This window comes from Coregonus clupeaformis, unplaced genomic scaffold (genome assembly GCF_020615455.1).
Source record: "Coregonus clupeaformis isolate EN_2021a unplaced genomic scaffold, ASM2061545v1 scaf0276, whole genome shotgun sequence".
Lineage (NCBI taxonomy): Eukaryota > Metazoa > Chordata > Actinopteri > Salmoniformes > Salmonidae > Coregonus > Coregonus clupeaformis.
The window spans coordinates 427,527-446,149 of NW_025533731.1; the positions used below are offsets into that span (position 1 = coordinate 427,527).

An 18,623-nucleotide genomic window follows, 5' to 3' on the forward strand; every position below is an offset into this window, starting at 1 on the left:
TAGTGTTTGGATTCAGTCTAGTGTCAGGTGAACTGTTGTGTCCTCACTTTTGGTCTGATCATTGACCAATAATCTCCAAACTGTTCCCTTTCATTTCTACCATGGCTATTATGCTTTTCCTATTTCTTCTGGAAGAAACATTTGGATTTATCCCCAACATATAGGCCAAAGGGTTAAAACGCGATGAGGCAACAAGGGACTGGAATCTGTCTGTCTGTGACCCCTCAAATCAACTGTGTGGACATTTGGAATACAGACAACACACACAGGGTTTCTTCAAGTACTAACCCTCGCTCAGGGTTGACCACGATGGCTCTCGGTTTGTCGTGTTCTCCTCTCAGCACCACTCCCACCCGGCTGCCGTCAGTCCTCGTCACGTTAATAACATTAGTGACCTCACTGGTCCAGTAGATGAAGCGGCTGTAGATGTCGATGCTCAGGTCAAACGGCTGGAGGCCCAGGTTAGGACTGCCCACTGGGCTCGACACCACCGTCATACTCTGATAGGATAGGAGGAACAGGCCGTCAGTCAAATTATACTCTGATAGGATAGGAGGAAACCCCTGCTAGCGGTAGGATGTGTTTACCTGGTAAACCCCTGCTAGCGGTAGGATGTGTTTACCTGGTAAACCCCTGTTAGCGGTAGGATGTGTTTACCTGGTAAACCCCTGCTAGCGGTAGGATGTGTTTACCTGGTAAACCCCTGTTAGCGGTAGGATGTGTTTACCTGGTAAACCCCTGCTAGCGGTAGGATGTGTTTACCTGGTAAACCCCTGTTAGCGGTAGGATGTGTTTACCTGGTAAACCCCTGCTAGCGGTAGGATGTGTTTACCTGGTAAACCCCTGCTAGCGGTAGGATGTGTTTACCTGGTAAACCCCTGTTAGCGGTAGGATGTGTTTACCTGGTAAACCCCTGCTAGCGGTAGGATGTGTTTACCTGGTAAACCCCTGCTAGCGGTAGGATGTGTTTACCTGGTAAACCCCTGTTAGCGGTAGGATGTGTTTACCTGGTAAACCCCTGCTAGCGGTAGGATGTGTTTACCTGGTAAACCCCTGCTAGCGGTAGGATGTGTTTACCTGGTAAACCCCTGCTAGCGGTAGGATGTGTTTACCTGGTAAACCCCTGCTAGCGGTAGGATGTGTTTACCTGGTAAACCCCCTGCTAAGCGGTAGGATGTGTTTACCTGGTAAACCCCTGCTAGCGGTAGGATGTGTTTACCTGGTAAACCCCTGCTAGCGGTAGGATGTGTTTACCTGGTAAACCCCTGTTAGCAGTAGGATGTGTTTACCTGGTAAACCCCTGCTAGCGGTAGGATGTGTTTACCTGGTAAACCCCTGTTAGCGGTAGGATGTGTTTACCTGGTAAACCCCTGCTAGCAGTAGGATGTGTTTACCTGGTAAACCCCTGCTAGCGGTAGGATGTGTTTACCTGGTAAACCCCTGCTAGCGGTAGGATGTGTTTACCTGGTAAACCCCTGCTAGCGGTAGGATGTGTTTACCTGGTAAACCCCTGCTAGCGGTAGGATGTGTTTACCTGGTAAACAATAAGTAGAATAAACTTTGACACACTGATCTAATGCCCCAATGTGGTTTATTGAGGCAGGGTCTTGATCAGATCACCTGAACACATTCTTTGATCTCCAGCACTTGCTTAAAACCGTACCATGTTCCCGTCCTCCTGGGCTCTGCGGATAGCGTTCTGTTTGGAGTCAATCCAGTACAGCTGTTTATCCAGGGGGTCGTAGTCTATAGCCCTGACGTTCCTCAGACTGTGGATGGGAAGGATGATGTCAGGAGACTGATGCTCATCCATCACCATCCGGTTAATGGCTGACTTCTGGCTGAACAGGAGGAAGGACGTAGGGGCTGGAGGAGGACAGGGGGAGAGACCATTACAACAATTCATTTGGATGAGAAATGAATGGAGAGAAAGAAAGAGAAAAGAGAAAGATACGAAGAGAGGGGGATGGAGAGAGAGGAGGAAAGAGACAGGAGGAAAGAGACAGGAGGAAAGAGAGACAGGAGGAAAAAGACAGGAGGAAAGAGAGACAGGAGGAAAGAGAGACAGGAGGAAAGAGAGACAGGAGGAAAGAGACAGGAGGAAAGAGACAGGAGGAAAGAGACAGGAGGAAAGAGACAGGAGGAAAGAGACAGGAGGAAAGAGACAGGAGGAAAGAGAGACAGGAGGAAAAAGACAGGAGGAAAGAGAGACAGGAGGAAAGAGAGACAGGAGGAAAGAGACAGGAGGAGGAAAGAGAGACAGGAGGAAAGAGACAGGAGGAAAGAGACAGGAGGAAAGAGACAGGAGGAAAGAGACAGGAGGAAAGAGACAGGAGGAAAGAGACAGGAGGAAAGAGACAGGAGGAAAGAGACAGGAGGAAAGAGAGACAGGAGGAAAGAGACAGGAGGAAAGAGACAGGAGGAAAGAGACAGGAGGAAAGAGACAGGAGGAAAGAGAGACAGAGGAGGAAAGAGAGACAGGAGGAGGAAAGAGAGACAGGAGGAAAGAGACAGGAGGAAAGAGAGACAGGAGGAAAGAGACAGGAGGAAAGAGACAGGAGGAAAGAGACAGGAGGAAAGAGAGACAGAGGAGGAAAGAGAGACAGGAGGAGGAAAGAGAGACAGGAGGAAGGAGACAGGAGGAAGGAGACAGGAGAAAGGAGACAGGAGGAAGGAGACAGGAGGAAGGAGACAGGAGGAAGGAGACAGGAGAAAGGAGACAGGAGGAAAGAGAGACAGGAGGAAAGAGAGACAGGAGGAAAGAGAGACAGGAGGAGGAAAGAGAGACAGGAGGAGGAAAGAGAGACAGGAGGAGGAAAGAGACAGGAGGAAAGAGACAGGAGGAAAGAGACAGGAGGAAAGAGAGACAGGAGGAAAGAGACAGGAGGAAAGAGAGACAGGAGGAAAGAGAGACAGGAGGAAAGAGAGACAGGAGGAAAGAGAGACAGGAGGAAAGAGACAGAGGAGGAAAGAGAGACAGAGGAGGAAAGAGAGACAGAGGAGGAAAGAGAGACAGGAGGAGGAAAGAGAGACAGGAGGAAGGAGACAGGAGGAAGGAGACAGGAGAAAGGAGACAGGAGGAAGGAGACAGGAGGAAGGAGACAGGAGGAAGGAGACAGGAGGAAGGAGACAGGAGGAAGGAGACAGGAGGAAGGAGACAGGAGGAAGGAGACAGGAGGAAAGAGAGACAGGAGGAAAGAGAGACAGGAGGAAAGAGAGACAGGAGGAAAGAGAGACAGGAGGAAAGAGAGACAGGAGGAAAGAGAGACAGGAGGAAAGAGAGACACAGGAGGAAAGAGAGAGAGTGGGGGTGTATAGTGTGTGTGTGCATAATGTGTATATAGTGTGTGGGTGCATAGTGTGTGTGTGTGTATAGTGTGTGTATAGTGTGTGTGTGTGTCTGCGTCTCTCTTACCACTGCAGGTCTTGTTGTCGTAGTTGAGGGAGAAGTGGGCGGGGCATCCGCAGACGAAGCTGCTGATTGGTACAGCCAGACAGAGGTGTGAGCATTGCCCATTGGTGGAGGCGCAGGCGTTCCAGCCCCCCTGGCGTGACGAGTGGAAGACCAAGATGTCCATCACATAGTCTAGGTGACCCTGGATGACTGTGCGGTTCTGTCCCGACGTCTTATTGGCCCGTTCGATGCTGCGCTGAGACCAGTCCGTCCAATAGATGTAGTCCTGGTACTGGGTCAGACCGAAGGGGTGGGGGAGGTCGTCAGCTATAACCTCACGCTCCTGACCTGATAGAGGAGGGGGGAACCGTTAGTCTAGTGGAAGAGAGAGGGGTGAAGGGGTGGGGGAGGTCGTCAGCTCCTGACCTGATAGAGGAGGAGGGAACCGTTAGTCTAGTGGAAGAGAGAGGGGTGAAGGGGTGGGGGGAGGTCGTCAGCTCCTGACCTGATAGAGGAGGGAACCGTTAGTCTAGTGGAAGAGAGAGGGGTGAAGGGGTGGGGGAGGTCGTCAGCTCCTGACCTGATAGAGGAGGAGGGAACCGTTAGTCTAGTGGAAGAGAGAGAGGTGAAGGGGTGGGGGAGGTCGTCAGCTCCTGACCTGATAGAGGAGGGAACCGTTAGTCTAGTGGAAGAGAGAGGGGTGAAGGGGTGGGGGGAGGTCGTCAGCTCCTGACCTGATAGAGGAGGGGGGAACCGTTAGTCTAGTGGAAGAGAGAGGGGTGAAGGGGTGGGGGAGGTCGTCAGCTCCTGACCTGATAGAGGAGGAGGGAACCGTTAGTCTAGTGGAAGAGAGAGGGGTGAAGGGGTGGGGGGAGGTCGTCAGCTCCTGACCTGATAGAGGAGGAGGGAACCGTTAGTCTAGTGGAAGAGAGAGGGGGTGAAGGGGTGGGGGAGGTCGTCAGCTCCTGACCTGATAGAGGAGGAGGGAACCGTTAGTCTAGTGGAAGAGAGAGGGGTGAAGGGGTGGGGGGAGGTCGTCAGCTCCTGACCTGATAGAGGAGGAGGGGAACCGTTAGTCTAGTGGAAGAGAGAGGGGTGAAGGGGTGGGGGAGGTCGTCAGCTCCTGACCTGATAGAGGAGGAGGGAACCGTTAGTCTAGTGGAAGAGAGAGGGGTGAAGGGGTGGGGGAGGTCGTCAGCTCCTGACCTGATAGAGGAGGAGGGAACCGTTAGTCTAGTGGAAGAGAGAGGGGTGAAGGGGTGGGGGGAGGTCGTCAGCTCCTGACCTGATAGAGGAGGAGGGAACCGTTAGTCTAGTGGAAGAGAGAGGGGTGAAGGGGTGGGGGAGGTCGTCAGCTCCTGACCTGATAGAGGAGGAGGGAACCGTTAGTCTAGTGGAAGAGAGAGGGGTGAAGGGGTGGGGGAGGTCGTCAGCTCCTGACCTGATAGAGGAGGGGGGAACCGTTAGTCTAGTGGAAGAGAGAGGGGTGAAGGGGTGGGGGAGGTCGTCAGCTCCTGACCTGATAGAGGAGGAGGGAACCGTTAGTCTAGTGGAAGAGAGAGGGGTGAAGGGGTGGGGGGAGGTCGTCAGCTCCTGACCTGATAGAGGAGGGGGGAACCGTTAGTCTAGTGGAAGAGAGAGGGGTGAAGGGGTGGGGGGAGGTCGTCAGCTCCTGACCTGATAGAGGAGGGGGGGAACCGTTAGTCTAGTGGAAGAGAGAGGGGTGAAGGGGTGGGGGAGGTCGTCAGCTCCTGACCTGATAGAGGAGGGGGGAACCGTTAGTCTAGTGGAAGAGAGAGGGGTGAAGGGGTGGGGGGAGGTCGTCAGCTCCTGACCTGATAGAGGAGGAGGGAACCGTTAGTCTAGTGCAGGGTTCTTCAATCCTGGTCCTGGAGGGCCGAAACACCTCTGTTTTTCATCCTCTCCTTCTAATCAGGGGCTAATTCAGACCTGGGAAAACCAGGTGAGTGCAATTAACTACCAGGTAGAAATAAAAAAACAGAAGTGTTTCGGCCCTCCAGGACCAGGATTGAAGAACCCTGGTCTAGTGGAAGAGAGAGGGGTGAAGGGGTGGGGGAGGTCGTCAGCTCCTGACCTGATAGAGGAGGAGGGAACCGTTAGTCTAGTGGAAGAGAGAGGGGTGAAGGGGTGGGGGGAGGTCGTCAGCTCCTGACCTGATAGAGGAGGGAACCGTTAGTCTAGTGGAAGAGAGAGGGGTGAAGGGGTGGGGGGAGGTCGTCAGCTCCTGACCTGATAGAGGAGGAGGGAACCGTTAGTCTAGTGGAAGAGAGAGGGGTGAAGGGGTGGGGGGAGGTCGTCAGCTCCTGACCTGATAGAGGAGGGAACCGTTAGTCTAGTGGAAGAGAGAGGGGTGAAGGGGTGGGGGGAGGTCGTCAGCTCCTGACCTGATAGAGGAGGAGGGAACCGTTAGTCTAGTGGAAGAGAGAGGGGTGAAGGGGTGGGGGAGGTCGTCAGCTCCTGACCTGATAGAGGAGGGGGGAACCGTTAGTCTAGTGGAAGAGAGAGGGGTGAAGGGGTGGGGGGAGGTCGTCAGCTCCTGACCTGATAGAGGAGGAGGGAACCGTTAGTCTAGTGGAAGAGAGAGGGGTGAAGGGGTGGGGGAGGTCGTCAGCTCCTGACCTGATAGAGGAGGGGGGAACCGTTAGTCTAGTGGAAGAGTGAGGGGTGAAGGGGTGGGGGAGGTCGTCAGCTCCTGACCTGATAGAGGAGGGAACCGTTAGTCTAGTGGAAGAGAGAGGGGTGAAGGGGTGGGGGAGGTCGTCAGCTCCTGACCTGATAGAGGAGGGAACCGTTAGTCGAGCGAGAGAGAGCAAGCAAGCGAGCACACACACTCACAAGCCACTAACACGCCACTAACACGCCACTAACACGCCACTAACACGCCCACAGAGTGGAAGAAATCGACATAGACAGACTACACTCAACATGACTCCAATGCTTTCTGTTGGGGGAACAGCAGCAAAGGACCTGGTGAAGATGCTGGAGGAAACAGGTACAAAAGTATCTATATCCACAGTAAACGAGTCCTATATCAACATAACCTGAAAGGCCGCTTAGCAAGGAAGAAGCCACTGCTCCAAAACCGCCATAAAAAAGCCAGACTACGGTTTGCAACTGCACATGGTGACAAAGATTGTACTTTTTGGAAAAATGTCCTCTGGTCTGATAAAACAAAAATAGAACTGTTTGGCCATAATGACCATCGTTATGTTTGGAGGAAAAAGGGGGGCCTTGCAAGCCGAAGAACACCATCCCAACTGTGAAGAACGGGGGTGGCAGCATCATGCTGTGGGGGTGCTTTGCTGCAGGAGGGACTGGTGCACTTCACAAAATAGATGGCATCATGAGGAAGGAAAATGATGTGGATATATTGAAGCAACATCTCAAGACATCAGTCAGGAGGTTAAAGCTTGGTCGCAAATGGGTCTTCCAAATGGACAATGACCCCAAGCATACTTCCAAAGTTGTGGCAAAATGGCTTAAGGACAACAAAGTCGAGGTATTGGAGTGGCCATCACAAAGCCCTGACCTCAATCCTATAGAAAATATGTGGGCAGAACTGAAAAAGCGTGTGCGAGCAAGGAGGCCTACAAACCTGACTCAGTTACACCAGCTCTGTCAGGAGGAATGGGCCAAAATTCACCCAACTTATTGTGGGAAGCTTGTGGAAGGCTACCCGAAACGTTTGACCCAAGTTAAACAATTTTAAAGGCAATGCTACCAAATACTAATTGAGTGTATGTAAACTTCTGACCCACTGGGAATGTGATGAAAGAAATAAAAGCTGAAATATATCATTCTCTCTACTATTATTCTGACATTTCACATTCTTAAAATAAAGTGGTGATCCTAACTGACCTAAGACAGGGAATCTTTACTAGGATTAAATGTCAGGAATTGTGAAAAACTGAGTTTAAATGTATTTGGCTAAGGTGTATGTAAACTTCCGACTTTAACTGTATGTACAGTACCAGTCAACAGTTTGGACACACCTACTCATTCAAGGGTTTTTCTTTATTTTTTACTATTTTCTACATTGTAGAATAATAGTGAAGACATCAAAACTATGAAATAACACATATGGAATCATGTAGTAGCCAAAAAAGTGTTATATTTGAGATTCTTCAAATAGCCACCCTTTGCCTTGATGACAGCTTTGCACACTCTTGGCATTCTCTCAACCAGCTTCATGAGGTAGTCACATGGAATGCGTTTTAATTAACAGGTGCGCCTTGTTAAAAGTTAATTTGTGGAATTTCTTTCCTTCTTAATGCGTTTGAGCCAATCAGTTGTGTTGTGACAAGGTAGGGGGGTGTACAGAAGATCGCCCTATTTGGTAAAAGACCAAGTCCATATTATGGTAAGAACAGCTCAAATAAGCAAAGAGAAACGACAGTCCATCATTACTTTAAGACATGAAGGTCAGTCAATACGGAATATGTCAAGAACTTCGAAAGTTTCTTCAAGTGCAGTCGCAAAAACCATCAAGCGCTATGATGAAACTGGCTCTCATGAGGACCGCCACAGGAATGGAAGACCCAGAGTTACCTCTGCTGCAGAGGATAAGTTCATTAGAGTTACCAGCCTCAGAAATTGCAGCCCAAATAAATGCTTCACAGTGTTCAAGTCACAGACACATCTCAACATCAACTGTTCAGAGGAGACTGTGTGAATCAGGCCTTCATGGTCGAATTGCTGCAAATAAACCACTACTAAAGGACACCAATAAGAAGAAGAGACTAGGTTGGGCCAAGAAACACGAGCAATGGACATTAGACCGGTGGAAATTTGTCCTTTGGTATGGAGTCCAAATTTGAGATTTTTGTGAGACGCGGTGTGGGTGAACGGATGATCTCCGCATGTGTAGTTCCCACCGTAAAGCATGGAGGAGGAGGTGTTATGGTGTGGGGTGCTTTGCTGGTGACACTGTCAGTGATTGATGTAGAATTAAAGGCACACTTAACCAGCATGGCTACCACAGCATTCTGCAGCGATACGCCATCACATCTGGTTTGGGCTTAGTGGGACTATCATTTGATCAAGAAGGAGAGTGATGGAGTACTGCATCAGATGACCAGGCCTCCACAATCCCTCGACCTCAACCCAATTGAGATGGTTTGGGATGGGTCGTACCGCAGAGAGAAGGAAAAGCAGCCAACAAGTGCTCAGCATATGTGGGAACTCCTTCAAGACTGTTGGAAAACCATTCCAGGTGAAGCTGGCTGAGAGAATGCCAAGAGTGTGCAAAGCTGTCATCAAGGCAAAGGGTGGCTATTTGAAGAATCTCAAATATAAAATATATTTTGATTTGTTTAACACTTTTTTGGTTACTACCTGATTCCATATGTGTTATTTCATAGTTTTGATGTCTTCACTATTATTCTACAATGTAGAAAATAGTAAAACTAAAGAAAAACCCTTGAATGAGTAGGTGTTCTAAAACTATTGACTAGTACTGTATGTATGTATGTATGTATGTATGTATGTATGTATGTATGTATGTATGTATGTATGTATGTATGTATGTATGTTGTGTATGTTGTGTGTATGTATGTATGTATGTATGTATGTGTGTGTGTGTGTGTGTGTGTGTGTGTGTGTGTGTGTGTATGTATGTATGTATGTATGTATGTATGTTGTGTATGTATGTATGTATGTATGTATGTATGTATGCATGTATGTTGTGTGTGTATGCGTGTGTGATAACTCACCCAGCATGTTGGATGACTCTATGAGTGTAGTGTCCAGGTCTGTCCAGTAGAGGCGCCTCTCAGCGTAGTCGATGGTCAGCCCGTTAGCTCGGCCCACATTGGGTACCAGAGTGATCCGACCTGTCCCGTCCATCGCTGACCGGTCAATCTTGGGCTTCCCACCCCACTCTGTCCAGTACATGAAGCTAGAAACAAACACAAAACGTTATTATTAGATTTATTAGAACAGAGGGATAAAACAGAAACAGATTAGGGCTGAATCTCAAATAGAAGACAGTTATCAAGTAATCGAGGGCTCCACTGCCCCGGTCAGAAGCCTCTATCGAGAGGGCATCCTATGCCAACTTGGTCCCCTTGGCATAGGATTCTTCCCATGAATCCTAGAGCGTTACCTAGCAACAATACAGTCGCATATTCTTCGCCCTCAAACATATGGTCAAAATAACTAAACATAAATCAAGAAATCTGTAATTCATTTGGGAGTTTTGCAGAGGAGGTCTTAGTCGCGCAATTTGACATCCAGCTAAGGAGTTTAGAAGCAGTAAAGGAGCTGTATTTCTGACATTTCATAATGTACACGAAAACTTGTTTATCATTAGCTTGCTAGCTAGCTGTAAGCCTGAGCCAGTCTCCTCATATTCTCATTACATTAGCTTGCTAGCTAGCTGTAAGCCTGAGCCAGTCTCCTCATATTCTCATTACATTAGCTTGCTAGCTAGCTGTAAGCCTGAGCCAGTCTCCTCATATTCTTATTACATTAGCTTGCTAGCTAGCTGTAAGCCTGAGCCAGTCTCCTCATATTCTCATTACATTAGCTTGCTAGCTAGCTGTAAGCCTGAGCCAGTCTCCTCATATTCTCATTACATTAGCTTGCTAGCTAGCTGTAAGCCTGAGCCAGTCTCCTCATATTCTCATTACATTAGCTTGCTAGCTAGCTGTAAGCCTGAGCCAGTCTCCTCATATTCTCATTACATTAGCTTGCTAGCTAGCTGTAAGCCTGAGCCAGTCTCCTCATATTCTCATTACATTAGCTTGCTAGCTAGCTGTAAGCCTGAGCCAGTCTCCTCATATTCTCATTACATTAGCTTGCTAGCTAGCTGTAAGCCTGAGCCAGTCTCCTCATATTCTTATTACATTAGCTTGCTAGCTAGCTGTAAGCCTGAGCCAGTCTCCTCATATTCTCATTACATTAGCTTGCTAGCTAGCTGTAAGCCTGAGCCAGTCTCCTCATATTCTCATTACATTAGCTTGCTAGCTAGCTGTAAGCCTGAGCCAGTCTCCTCATATTCTTATTACATTAGCTTGCTAGCTAGCTGTAAGCCTGAGCCAGTCTCCTCATATTATCATTACTTTAGCTTGCTAGCTAGCTGTAAACCTGAGCCAGTCTCCTCATATTCTCATTACATTAGCTTGCTAGCTAGCTGTAAGCCTGAGCCAGTCTCCTCATATTCTCATTACATTAGCTTGCTAGCTAGCTGTAAACCTGAGCCAGTCTCCTCATATTCTCATTACATTAGCTTGCTAGCTAGCTGTAAGCCTGAGCCAGTCTCCTCATATTCTCATTACATTAGCTTGCTAGCTAGCTGTAAGCCTGAGCCAGTGTCCTCATATTCTCATTACATTAGCTTGCTAGCTAGCTGTAAGCCTGAGCCAGTCTCCTCATATTATCATTACTTTAGCTTGCTAGCTAGCTGTAAACCTGAGCCAGTCTCCTCATATTCTCATTACATTAGCTTGCTAGCTAGCTGTAAACCTGAGCCAGTCTCCTCATATTCTCATTACATTAGCTTGCTAGCTAGCTGTAAGCCTGAGCCAGTCTCCTCATATTCTCATTACATTAGCTTGCTAGCTAGCTGTAAGCCTGAGCCAGTCTCCTCATATTCTTATTACATTAGCTTGCTAGCTAGCTGTAAGCCTGAGCCAGTCTCCTCATATTCTCATTACATTAGCTTGCTAGCTAGCTGTAAGCCTGAGCCAGTCTCCTCATATTCTCATTACATTAGCTTGCTAGCTAGCTGTAAGCCTGAGCCAGTCTCCTCATAGTCTTATTACATTAGCTTGCTAGCTAGCTGTAAGCCTGAGCCAGTCTCCTCATATTATCATTACTTTAGCTTGCTAGCTAGCTGTAAACCTGAGCCAGTCTCCTCATATTCTCATTACATTAGCTTGCTAGCTGTAAGCCTGAGCCAGTCTCCTCATATTCTCATTACATTAGCTTGCTAGCTAGCTGTAAGCCTGAGCCAGTGTCCTCATATTCTCATTACATTAGCTTGCTAGCTAGCTGTAAGCCTGAGCCAGTCTCCTCATATTATCATTACTTTAGCTTGCTAGCTAGCTGTAAACCTGAGCCAGTCTCCTCATATTCTCATTACATTAGCTTGCTAGCTAGCTGTAAACCTGAGCCAGTCTCCTCATATTCTCATTACATTAGCTTGCTAGCTAGCTGTAAGCCTGAGCCAGTCTCCTCATATTCTCATTACATTAGCTTGCTAGCTAGCTGTAAGCCTGAGCCAGTCTCCTCATATTCTCATTACATTAGCTTGCTAGCTAGCTGTAAGCCTGAGCCAGTGTCCTCATATTCTTATTACATTAGCTTGCTAGCTAGCTGTAAACCTGAGCCAGTCTCCTCATATTACATTTACATTTACATTTTAGTCATTTAGCAGACGCTCTTATCCAGAGCGACTTACAGGAGCAATTAGGGTTAAGTGCCTTGCTTAAGGGCACAGCGACAGATTTTTCACCTAGTCGGCTCGGGGATTAGAACTAGCGACCTTTCGGTTACTGGCACAACGCTCTTACCCACTAAGCTACCTGCCGCCCCATATTCTCATTACATTAGCTTGCTAGCTAGCTGTAAGCCTGAGCCAGTCTCCTCATATTCTCATTACATTAGCATGCTAGCTAGCTGTAAGCCTGAGCAAGCCACTTTACATAAAATGAGAGAGAAACTAACCAGCTAGAGCAACAATAAATTAAATGTTCCGTCAATAAGCTAGCTAGTTAGCTTGCTAGCTAGCGTAGTGAAATTATTTTATCACAATGAACAAGTTTTAATGAAGCAGTGAAACGAACTTGATTAACGGCTTAGGGGCCAAGTGTTCAAGGTTTGAGATTCAGACATTGTTGAAGCTGGGTCTTTCTGGGCTGAGAGCAGAGTCTCTCTTTGTGTGTGTGTGTGTATGTGTGAATACAGTGCCTTCGGAAAGTATTCAGACCCTTTGACTTTTTCCACATCTTGTTACGTTACAGCCTTATTCTAAAATGGATTAAATTTACAAAATCCTCACCAATCTAATAATAATAATAATAATAATAAGCCATTTAGCAGACGCTTTTATCCAAAGCGACTTACAGTCATGCGTGCATACATTTTTTCGTGTATGGGTGGTCCCGGGGATCGAACCCACTACCTTGGCGTTAAAAGCGCCGTGCTCTACCAGCTGAGCTACAGAGGACTACACACAGTACCCCATAATGACAAAGTGAAAAACAGGATATAAATTATTGCAAATGTATTATAAATAAAAAACTGAAATATCTTATTTCTAAAAACCTGTTTTTGCTTTGTCATTATGAGGTAGTGTGTGTAGATTGATGAGGGGGAAAAAACGATTTAATCAATTTTAGAATAAGGCTGTAACATAAAATGTGGACAAAGTCAAGGGGTCTGAAAGTTTGACACACCTATTCATTCAAGAGTGTGCTAAGCTGTCATCAAGGCAAAGGGTGGCTACTTCGAAGAATCTCAAATATAAAATATTTTGATTTGTTTAACACTTTTTTGGTTACTACATGATTCCATATGTGTTATTTCATTGTTTTGATGTCTTCACTATTATTCTACAATGCAACTCGGGAGCAGCGGTCTAAGGCACTGCATCTCAGGGCTAGAGGCGTCACTACAGACCGAGTGGAGCAGCGGTCTAAGGCACTGCATCTCAGGGCTTGAGGCGTCACTACAGACCGAGTGGAGCAGCGGTCTAAGGCACTGCATCTCAGTGCTTGAGGCGTCACTACAGACCGAGTGGAGCAGCGGTCTAAGGCACTGCATCTCAGGGCTAGAGGCGTCACTACAGACCGAGTGGAGCAGCGGTCTAAGGCACTGCATCTCAGGGCTTGAGGCGTCACTACAGACCGAGTGGAGCAGCGGTCTAAGGCACTGCATCTCAGGGCTTGAGGCGTCACTACAGACCGAGTGGAGCAGCGGTCTAAGGCACTGCATCTCAGAGCTCGAGGCGTCACTACAGACCCCCTGGTTCGATTCCAGGCTGTGATTGGGAGTCCCATAGGGCGGTGCACAATTGGTCCAGCGTCGTCCGGGTTTGGCTGTCATTGTAAATAAGAATTTGTTCTTAACTGACTTGCCTAGTTAAATAAAGGTTACATTTTTATTTAAAAATGCAGAAAATAGTAAAAATAAAGAAAAACCCTGGAAAGAGTAGGTGTGTCCAATCTTTTGACAGGTATTGTGTGTGTGTGTCTGGGCTGAGCCCTGGTTCTCTCTCTCTCTCCTCAAACTTCACTGCGCTGAACGCTGCAAGGCCTCGATCCAACTGCCACGCTACTCCTTTCTCTCTGCGTGTGCGTGTGTGTGTGTGCGCGTGTGTGTGTGGACCTGGCACCACATGGTGTTAGACCAACGTTTTACACCTCAAACCACTGAGACCAAGTGCATGGTCAAAAGTAGGGCATTATATTAGGGAATAGGGTGTGATTTGGGACTCAGCCACAGAGACGTTGAGCTGAGAACAGAACAGAGACTGGCAGTAACAGAACTGGATCCAGAACTACTAAGGTCTGTTAACATAACAGACCAGTACATTTTACATTACATTTTAGTCATTTAGCAGACGCTCTTATCCAGAGCGACTTACAGTTAGTTATTTGTATATATATTTTTTTCTTCTTTCAAATAATAATTAATATATATATATTTTTTTCATACTGGCCCCCCCTGGGAATCAAACCCACAACCCTGGCGTTGCAAACGCCATGCTTTACCAACTGAGCTACATCCCCTGCCGGCCATTCCCTCCCCTACCCTGGACGACGCTGGGCCAATTGTGCGCCGCCCCATGGGTCTCCAGGTCGCGGCCGGCTACGACAGAGCCTGGATTCGAACCAGGATCTCTAGTAGCACAGCTAGCACTGCGATGCAGCGCCTTAGACCACTGCGCCACTCGGCAGATGTACCACTACTGGATCCGGTCTGAGGGAGAAGGCTGCCTAATGCTTTACAGTTGAGAGGGAGAACACCAGCCATTTATAAAGCATTACAACTGAATTGATAAAAGAACATTAAGCTGATAAACTGGACTAATAAACCACATATTTAAACAATAAGTTTGTAGCCTTGTCGGCCCATAACAACAAACACTAGCTCTACTATCTATCTGAAATAGTACCATAGTATAAACACTAGCTCTACTATCTATCTGAAATAGTACCATAGTATCAACACTAGCTCTACTATATAAAGTACAGGTCCAGAGTTGAGACAACATGGCTGCCAAGACAAGAGGCCTATAGAGCCCCACAGTGGAGGTGTCATAATACCCATAAACCCTAGCGGTCAAACAGGGAAGTGGTTCTAGAGAGACATCACGCCAGTGTTGTTTGGTTCTTCAAACTACTAGTGTCCCCAAGGGCTCGCTACTAGTTCCTGTGATATGTGGTGGTTTTTACCTACCCTAGTTGAATGCACCGACCAACCAATCAATCCCTCCTTACCCTTCTGTGGGGTCCAGTGCCACTCTAACATCCTCCTCTCAGTCATCCCAGCAGGGTGGGTTAGGGTTAGTACCTAGCCTTCAGCAGGGTGGGTTAGGGTTAGTACCTAGCCTTCAGCAGGGTGGGTTAGGGTTAGTACCTAGCCTTCAGCAGGGTGGGTTAGGGTTAGTACCTAGCCTTCAGCAGGGTGGGTTAGGGTTAGTACCTAGCCTTCAGCAGGGTGGGTTAGGGTTAGTACCTAGCCTTCAGCAGGGTGGGTTAGGGTTAGTACCTAGCCTTCAGCAGGGTGGGTTAGGGTTAGTACCTAGCCTTCAGCAGGGTGGGTTAGGGTTAGTACCTAGCCTTCAGCAGGGTGGGTTAGTACCTAGCCTTCAGCAGGGTGGGTTAGGGTTAGGACCTAGCCTTCAGCAGGGTGGGTTAGGGTTAGTACCTAGCCTTCATCAGGGTGGGTTAGGGTTAGTACCTAGCCTTCAGCAGGGTGGGTTAGTACCTAGCCTTCAGCAGGGTGGGTTAGTACCTAGCCTTCAGCAGGGTGGGTTAGTACCTAGCCTTCATCAGGGTGGGTTAGGGTTAGTACCTAGCCTTCATCAGGGTGGGTTAGGGTTAGTACCTAGCCTTCAGCAGGGTGGGTTAGGGTTAGTACCTAGCCTTCAGCAGGGTGGGTTAGGGTTAGTACCTAGCCTTCAGCAGGGTGGGTTAGGGTTAGTACCTAGCCTTCAGCAGGGTGGGTTAGGGTTAGTACCTAGCCTTCAGCAGGGTGGGTTAGGGTTAGTACCTACCCTTCAGCAGGGTGGGTTAGGGTTAGTACCTACCCTTCAGTGGGTTAGGGTTAGTACCTAGCCTTCAGCAGGGTGGGTTAGGGTTAGTACCTAGCCTTCAGCAGGGTGGGTTAGGGTTAGTACCTAGCCTTCAGCAGGGTGGGTTAGGGTTAGTACCTAGCCTTCAGCAGGGTGGGTTAGGGTTAGTACCTAGCCTTCAGCAGGGTGGGTTAGGGTTAGTACCTAGCCTTCAGCAGGGTGGGTTAGTACCTAGCCTTCAGCAGGGTGGGTTAGGACCTAGCCTTCAGCAGGGTGGGTTAGGGTTAGTACCTAGCCTTCAGCAGGGTGGGTTAGGGTTAGTACCTAGCCTTCAGCAGGGTGGGTTAGGGTTAGTACCTAGCCTTCAGCAGGGTGGGTTAGGGTTAGTACCTAGCCTTCAGCAGGGTGGGTTAGGGTTAGTACCTAGCCTTCAGCAGGGTGGGTTAGGGTTAGTACCTAGCCTTCAGCAGGGTGGGTTAGGGTTAGTACCTAGCCTTCAGCAGGGTGGGTTAGGGTTAGTACCTAGCCTTCAGCAGGGTGGGTTAGGGTTAGTACCTAGCCTTCAGCAGGGTGGGTTAGTACCTAGCCTTCAGCAGGGTGGGTTAGTACCTAGCCTTCAGCAGGGTGGGTTAGGGTTAGTACCTAGCCTTCAGCAGGGTGGGTTAGGGTTAGTACCTAGCCTTCAGCAGGGTGGGTTAGGGTTAGTACCTAGCCTTCAGCAGGGTGGGTTAGTACCTAGCCTTCAGCAGGGTGGGTTAGGGTTAGTACCTAGCCTTCAGCAGGGTGGGTTAGGGTTAGTACCTAGCCTTCAGCAGGGTGGGTTAGGGTTAGTACCTAGCCTTCAGCAGGGTGGGTTAGGGTTAGTACCTAGCCTTCAGCAGGGTGGGTTAGGGTTAGTACCTAGCCTTCAGCAGGGTGGGTTAGGGTTAGTACCTAGCCTTCAGCAGGGTGGGTTAGGGTTAGTACCTAGCCTTCAGCAGGGTGGGTTAGGGTTAGTACCTAGCCTTCAGCAGGGTGGGTTAGGGTTAGTACCTAGCCTTCAGCAGGGTGGGTTAGTACCTAGCCTTCAGCAGGGTGGGTTAGTACCTAGCCTTCAGCAGGGTGGGTTAGGGTTAGTACCTAGCCTTCAGCAGGGTGGGTTAGGGTTAGTACCTAGCCTTCAGCAGGGTGGGTTAGGGTTGGTACCTAGCCTTCAGCAGGGTGGGTTAGGGGTTAGTACCTAGCCTTCAGCAGGGTGGGTTAGGGTTAGTACCTAGCCTTCAGCAGGGTGGGTTAGGACCTACCCTTCAGTGGGTTAGGGTTAGTACCTAGCCTTCAGCAGGGTGGGTTAGGGTTAGTACCTAGCCTTCAGCAGGGTGGGTTAGTACCTAGCCTTCAGCAGGGTGGGTTAGGGTTAGTACCTACCCTTCAGCAGGGTCCAGTGCCAGGGCTCGAGGGCTGTCCAGATCCTTCCAGACTAGGACCTGTCTGTGCTGTCCATCCAGCTTGGCAACCTCGATACGATTGGTCCCCGTGTCCGCCCAGTACAGATTCTTCCCCAGCCAGTCCACCGCCATGCCTTCTGGGTAGTCCAGGCCAAACTCCACCACGTGTTCTAGAGCGCTACCGTTCATAAACGCACGGCTGATTGTCTGGAGGAGAGGAAGAGGAGGAGGAAGAGGAGAAGGAGAAGAGTTACTACTATTGGGTTCATTTGAGGAATGCTGAAGTGGGCAAGACCACAAGGTTAAACAGGCATAACATTAATCATTACATTCACATCCACAACTACCCTGCTATCAACACAACAAAACCCTGAAAGACACAGAGCATTTCTAAGAAACAGTCATGGAGGGGGGGGGGGTACAAAGAAAGAACGCCATCTTTCACCTCAGAGCATGGTGAAGACTCACAGCTCATTTAAACAGCAGCAGCCAGGCAGACAGGAGAGAGGCAGAGAGGAGAGAGGCAGACAGGAGAGAGGCAGACAGGAGAGAGGGAGAGAGGGAGAGAGGCAGAGAGGGAGAGAGGAGAGAGGGAGAGAGGCAGAGAGAGGAGAGAGGCAGAGAGGAGAGAGGCAGAGCGAGAGAGAGAAAGAGAGAGAGAGACACAGAGAGAGAGAGAGAGATTGAGACACAGAGACAGAGCGAGAGAGACACAGAGACAGAGCGAGAGAGACACAGAGACAGAGCGAGAGAGACACAGAGAGAGAGAGAGAGACACAGAGACAGAGCGAGAGAGACACAGAGACAGAGCGAGAGAGACACAGAGACAGAGCGAGAGAGACACAGAGACAGAGCGAGAGAGACACAGAGACAGAGCGAGAGAGACACAGAGAGAGAGAGAGACACAGAGAGAGAGAGAGAGACACAGAGAGAGACACAGAGAGAGAGAGACACACAGAGAGAGAGGCAGAGAGGCAAGAGAGAGAGAGAGAGAGAGAGAGAGAGAGAGAGAGAGAGAGAGAGAGAGACACAGAGAGAGAGACACAGAGAGAGACACAGAGACAGAGACAGAGAGACAGACAGACCCCCCCTACCTTCAATGTGATATCCGTCCAGTAGATACGGTTGTCGGTGATGTCAAAGTCGAGTGCGGACGCCTCTTTAACCCCGGTCAGTGGGATGGCCACGTTGTTGTTGTTTGTTTCCAAGGAGATGCGTCTGATGTCTGTGTGTCGGGAGAAGAGGAGGAAGGCTTCTGGTACGATGCAGGTGGACAGGTCAGCTATCAGCTCCAGACCAATGGGACAGGCACACTGGACGCCCACCGGCTTATACAGACATAGGTGGCTACACCCACCGTTATCCTCCGCACACGGGTTGGTACCTGGGGGAGGGAGAGAGGAGGAGGGGAGGAGAGAGGGGGGAGGGGAGGAGAGAGGGGGGAGGAGGGGAGGAGAGAAGAGAGGGGGGAAGAGAGGGGGAGGGAGGAGGAGAGGGGAAGAGGGAGAGAAGAAGAGGGGAGGAGAGAATAGGGGGAGGGGGA

The 18,623-nt window shown here is 49.1% G+C and overlaps 1 protein-coding gene across 1 annotated transcript in view; it reads right to left on the reverse strand.

Annotated features, from left to right (window-relative positions):
- The window catches only part of lrp6 (low density lipoprotein receptor-related protein 6), a gene marked incomplete at its 5' end in the record, with an annotated part of 108,083 nt that overhangs the window by 59,926 nt on the left and 29,534 nt on the right, over positions 1–18,623 (reverse strand). The window contains 6 exon segments of the mRNA XM_045214546.1: positions 289–500; positions 1,664–1,866; positions 3,416–3,742; positions 9,127–9,311; positions 17,061–17,287; positions 18,175–18,464. Of these exon segments, the coding sequence (XP_045070481.1) occupies positions 289–500; positions 1,664–1,866; positions 3,416–3,742; positions 9,127–9,311; positions 17,061–17,287; positions 18,175–18,464 (1,444 nt within the window).